Source organism: Folsomia candida, unplaced genomic scaffold (assembly GCF_002217175.1).
Source record: "Folsomia candida strain VU population unplaced genomic scaffold, ASM221717v1 Fcan01_Sc005, whole genome shotgun sequence".
Classification (NCBI taxonomy): domain Eukaryota; kingdom Metazoa; phylum Arthropoda; class Collembola; order Entomobryomorpha; family Isotomidae; genus Folsomia; species Folsomia candida.
Genome location: NW_019091197.1, coordinates 7,161,601 through 7,167,100, shown reverse-complemented (window position 1 = coordinate 7,167,100; position 5,500 = coordinate 7,161,601). Strand labels below are relative to the sequence as shown.

Genomic DNA, 5,500 nt, shown 5'->3' with positions numbered 1-5,500 from the left:
TTGCTTCCTAATGATCTGGCCGTGCAAGGTTTTAAAGAACAAGTTCCATCTCTAGTCCCCTCGTCGTATTTTAAAATCTAACATCTTTAAGTTTGTAAGGTTGCTATGATTAATATGACAATAAAGCTAATTTCATCAGGAATAACAAGTTTGTCACCACTGCACTGCTCCCTTAAATACACGGTCACATCGAAGATACAACCACCTAGTCATAGCATTAAGTACCACGAGAAACGCCCATCAACTACACCGTCCTCTGCCATGTGTATGGCGGAGGACGTGTGAAACTTAAATGCAGAATTGAGACGGTTTGATCATTAAAGTAAGAGTAGTTTCTACTTGCAAAGCTTACGGCGGACAGTACAGTCTCTTAATTCGAGCTTTAAACTAGTTTTGACCGCGAGCATTAAGCAGGTCCCGGCCGTAAAACTAGTTTTTCTCAAATATGTTTTTCAACAAGTTTGTCTCAATCTGCCCCAAAATCTTACAAAAGCTCCATAAAAACCAGGAAAAAATCACAAAAGCCCGTTAAAAAAAATGAAGCATTGATGTTTTCCGAGATTTAATACTCCAAAACGCCACAAAAACCCGTCGAAGCGTTCATCGATCCCGGCTTGAAATTGTAGACACAATTATCACTGATAAGTTATCAGTAGTTTGGCAACGACCGACGTCACTGTGAATCATACATAATTGTGTCGGGATTGGTCAACGTTTTATGGCTTTACACAAGCATGCCTACCGTAGCCAGAGTTGGAAGCTCAATTCAATGAACTGATTAGATTAGCAACCATGAATATGATAAGCTTTCAATAGAAGTCGCCCACCGTATGGTTTCAGATCTTGACCAAAATTGTCAATGTCAACGGATTGCAAATTTAATCGATATGAAATTTACAACAGACACTATCTGCAAATTTGCATCCGGAGGGGAGAAAACGCCCCCTGATGTGAGCAAATTTTACGCTTTCCAAATTTACTGGTCAGCTTGTTTGACATAGATATTGCATCTGGCGAGAAGTAAATATAAAACGAGTGAAGTGTTTTCTCCTCTTCGGATGCAAATACATATCCGTTAAATCTGATATGAAGGGATGGTGTCATTTGGAAATTTAGTATTAATCAAATTTGATATCAATTAACCTAAAATTGTGAATATCCTGGGAGATTTTAATTTCGCGCTCCCCATTATTTCAGGGGTTTGAGAGTAAGTCGAATTAAATTAATTCAATAAAAATGTTTTCGTTATTCGAGTTTTATCAGTTAAACTATTGTCGATTAGTTATCTCGAATCAAACAATTATTTCAGCGGATTACGTCAATTGCCTGGCAGGCAGGCTTACTCTATTTTGCATTCTTACTATTCTGCACAACTATCTCTACTCGCTTCAGGCCGCACCTAATCGCCATTTTATGCATCGTGTCTCCAAGCAAATTCTAAACGCAACAGTTTCTTTGAATATCTAAAAATTGACTAGGAATGAAGGTAAGTTCTATCCAAATAAATACGTATTTTATATATGTTTGATATATTTATTGGAGCAATAATTACGCTTATTTTAAGAGACGTATTTAATTCATTACATTATTAATTTATAGTTGACTCGATTGGTTAATACTACTCTCGCGGTAGACACTTTACTCGAGAGTGCATACTTTACTAATGACTTACATCGATTTTTCTGGCAGCTGGGCCTCAGTGACTATACGATTTCAGATATAAATAAAAATTATGATTTAGCCTGGGATAAAGTGCACAAAGGTTTGCAGGCTTGGCAAAAAATCAACGCAAGTAGTGCTACGGTGGAACAACTTGTCAGTATTTTGAAGTCGTTAAAAAATTTGGATGCCGCAGGTGGGATAAATATAATTCGATTCTAATCCAATGAAATAAATGTCAGTCTTAATTAATTAATTTTAGAACGCATACAAGCCAGGATTGTAGAATTGGGTCCCGCCCCAATTCCGACGGATTTAGAAGCGGTCGCACCTCCAGTGCGGACCCTGGAAAATTTCAATGCTTTAGGGGGACGGAAGGGAGTCAGAGGTTGTCAGCGCCAAATTTTGCTGCCCATTTGATGTGCCAGGGCCAGAGTGTCCAAGGGCAAAAAGGCATGTCGTGCCTAAAATGCCTTTTTGCCTATTAGGCACATGGATTTTGGGCATTCCCGATTGCCCGAAATGCCTTTTTGCCTTTTTGGTAAAATCGGGGCAATGTGATTATATGATCGTATGATATGTAACCTGTAATCTTGTATAATTCACCGGATTTGTAGACAAGTGAACAATTTAATTATGTTGATTTGAGCGATCTGAATAATTTTGGACACCATAAAACAAGTTATACACATCCTGAGGTATATAAATATTCATAAATGCTTATAATTATCATGAGCATGTGAGAAAATAATCTTGTGGAGTATTTGTGTGGAAGTGAAAAGTTGGTAACGATTCAGAAAAATATAAATAGAAAGAGAATTATGTTGTTACCTAGTACGCAGCAAAATTGTTAGGCAGTGTCCCATAGGAACATACGGAAAAAGGCAAAAAGGCATCAAACGGGCAAAAAGGCAATTGGGCAATGAAAAAAGCAAAACGCCAAAAAGGCATGAATTTTTTCCCAAAAAAGCGCCTTTTTGCATACTCTGGCCAGGGCTCTATGAATGCAGAAAAGGTCTTGAAGGATTTGACCCCATTGTTCCACTTGCGTTAGTCAAACCCTACCCAAAAGTGTAAAAAACGTTATCAAGTGACCGTCTAATATTTACATTTTGCCCATATTTTGATGCGTAGAAGTGGAAATTAGTGAAATGAAAATTAAGATGGGATGGGACTTACGAACGTCTTGAATTGTGTGGTGGATTTTAGAGATGAGACGGATCGGACAATCCTAAAATCCACCCACTCAAAACCCGACCCGATTGTATAGAAAACTTGTCCGCAGCTAGTTTATTATGAAATAATCATATCCTTAACAAACTCAACTTTTTTTTAAATTTAACAATTTTTCAACACTCTCTTCAGAAAATTTTCAGAAAAGCTGAAATGCTGTTCGATATGATAAAGCAACTATTTGCGATTAAGGAAATGTCAAATTATCAAAATCCGATGAAGCTGTGTTTTAGTTGATGGTTGGTTTTCGCACCTTTAAGTTTGTCTGGCGAACATAAAAGAGGTCAAGGAGTTTAAACCTCCTTCACTTTGTGCACACTCATAAAGACGTCCTACATATAAAAATCTTGAGCTCAGAACCTGCGAGCATCTTACTCCTCTATGCTGGGCATTATTTTGCAATTTCTGTGTTTCCAAAATAAATTGTCCCCTTCCGCTCGATATATACCATGCCAATTATTTTTGATAAATTTGCAATCAAATCCTAACCCAAGCTTTTGAACGAATGATCACAGGAAATCAAGACCAGCGAAGACCAGGGAGCAGCAGCACAATCCCACAACAAAACCAAATCGCCAATTCCCAACGCCTCCGAGACGAACCGGATTCACAGACGAATAGCCCTCTACCACACCGAAGAAGTGAACTCGACTCAAAATTGATGATTACCGAAGACATTTGGGTTCTATGGTTAATCCGTCGCCCAGAAGAAGCAAAGCATCCACAGCATTCCTTCCTCGTACTTGAAGGCCGAGAGGGCGAACAAAATAAAACGTTCTTTTTCGATTTTGTCACCCAACACAAAGATGACATCAAAAATCCTGGACTTTACAAAGGGAAAGTTCAAATTGATGCTGCATTCGGTAACAAGGATGAATTGGGTTCTCCCCTGCTGCACTTTGGCATTAAGGCGCTGATGCGATTAACAAATACAAAACCAGTGGGCGAAAAATGGATGATTAGAAAAGACATTGCGAACAAGCTTATACAAAACGTTTTAGAATCCTGGAGAAATCCGCCACCCTTTAATGTAGCTGGCAGTGAAAGCCTTCTTGCTCAAAGCAGTGCACACTCTTATAAAGATGAAGTAGGTCATAACTGTTATACTTGGGCGGCTGGACAAATTAAAAAACTTAGAGAACTTGACGATATCATCGAGCTTCCAGAAAATTTGTTACAATTAATCATCACCGTGCCATCCACTTTGCTAGTGGACAGTCCAAATCCTGTAAGGAAGGTTTTGAAACGCGTGTCGAAAATTCTATTGGCAAAATTTACATCGGATACGGCCTTTCCATTCTTGTTGCTGATGTTTGTACTTTTCGTGGGATATATTTACAAACCCTATTTCTAGCTTTATATACATTTTATGCTTGAAAAAGTTATGCGATCGAGCAAGATCCAGCAAATTTTTAAATAAACAATTCATTATTTCCGAGATGTTATTTACTCACTCATTAAAAAGTTTATTGGACGTGCATATTTAATATTGGTTCATAAGTAGTTTGGACAGCCTCAAAATGTTTTACAAATTTTACATAATTTGTTCCATTTCTAATTTTTTTCAAAATTTCACATAATTTTCACAATTTCAATGAAATTTAACAAAAATTGAAATTGGGAAAATTACGTAAAAGTTTGAAAAAATTTTGACGCTGTTTATATGGCTTATTTATATGGAAAGTGTAAATTTATATAGATGCGGATTTTAAAATGAGGCTTCATATCGTCGCCGTAGATCCATAAAGTACCAGGACGAACTCTTATAACATTAGTCCTGGTACTTTATGGATCTACGGCGACGATATATCGTTGTGGTAGCTTACTAAATTTACAGCTTATTGTTGGTTAAATTCATGTGGTACAAGTCAGCCCCGGCCGCGGTACAACTCAGCCGCAGCCGCGAAGCATACAAGTCGGCCGCGGCCGCAGCCGCGGTCGAAATCTGGAGCAGCAAATAAAATGTAAAATTTCCCAAAAATTTCAAATTTCCCAAAATTCTCAACTTTCCCAAAATTCTCAAATTTCTCAAATTTTCCCAATTTTTCCAAAATTCTTAAATTTTCCGAATTTCTCAAAATTCTCAAAATTTTCAAATTTTCCCAACATCTCAAATTTATCTCAAATTTCACAAAATCTCAAATTGTTCCCAAATCTCAAATTTCACAAAATCGCAAACTTCAGAAAATCTATTCTATTCAGAAAATTCTATTCTATTCAGAAAATTCTAACCCAGAATTCTCCAATTTCCCAAAATCTCCAATTTCGAAGACGCCGATTTTCGCATAAATCTTGTGCTTCTCATAAATCTCCATATTTTCAACCCCAACCAGGGTTTACGTGTGTAATTATCATGTCCTTCGGTTCGAGTCTGGGCAGATAGGTTTGATAAGATTTGCAATGAAGATTTGGGCAGGAAGGGATCATATATATGGGTGGGAAATTAATAATATCATAATATGATATTATTAAAATTATTATGCACATAATATTATTATGCCCACAAGTTTATAAATTGTAGCAGAAAGGAGAAATTTGGTACGGGGGTTACTACCAAATAGTTGCCAACGAAAGAATATGAATAATAGTTGCATAAATTTCCGTGTGG

At 37.1% G+C, this 5,500-nt stretch overlaps 1 protein-coding gene across 2 annotated transcripts; it reads left to right on the top strand.

Moving 5' to 3' along the window:
- Positions 1–855: 855 nt before the first annotated feature.
- LOC110849803 lies at positions 856–4,332 on the top strand. Of its 2 annotated transcripts, XM_035852318.1 has the most exons (5): positions 857–1,207; positions 1,310–1,486; positions 1,600–1,855; positions 1,922–2,047; positions 3,408–4,332. In XM_035852318.1, exons 2-5 carry the CDS (start codon positions 1,481–1,483, stop codon positions 4,244–4,246), a joined length of 1,227 nt encoding a protein of 408 aa, XP_035708211.1. In that variant the 5' UTR covers positions 857–1,207; positions 1,310–1,480; the 3' UTR covers positions 4,247–4,332. The 2 variants fall into 2 exon arrangements, with proteins under 2 accessions (XP_035708212.1, XP_035708211.1); XM_035852319.1 differs by lacking the exon at positions 1,922–2,047 and having other exon boundaries at positions 856–1,207.
- Positions 4,333–5,500: the final 1,168 nt, after the last annotated feature.

Bases quoted from the DNA above. Each gene is read 5' to 3' on its own strand.
- LOC110849803 (XM_035852318.1), top strand. The intron at 1,856-1,921 runs GTGGGATAAATA...AATTAATTTTAG, and splicing joins AAAAAATTTGGATGCCGCAG to AACGCATACAAGCCAGGATT. The intron at 2,048-3,407 runs GTTGTCAGCGCC...GAATGATCACAG, and splicing joins GGGACGGAAGGGAGTCAGAG to GAAATCAAGACCAGCGAAGA.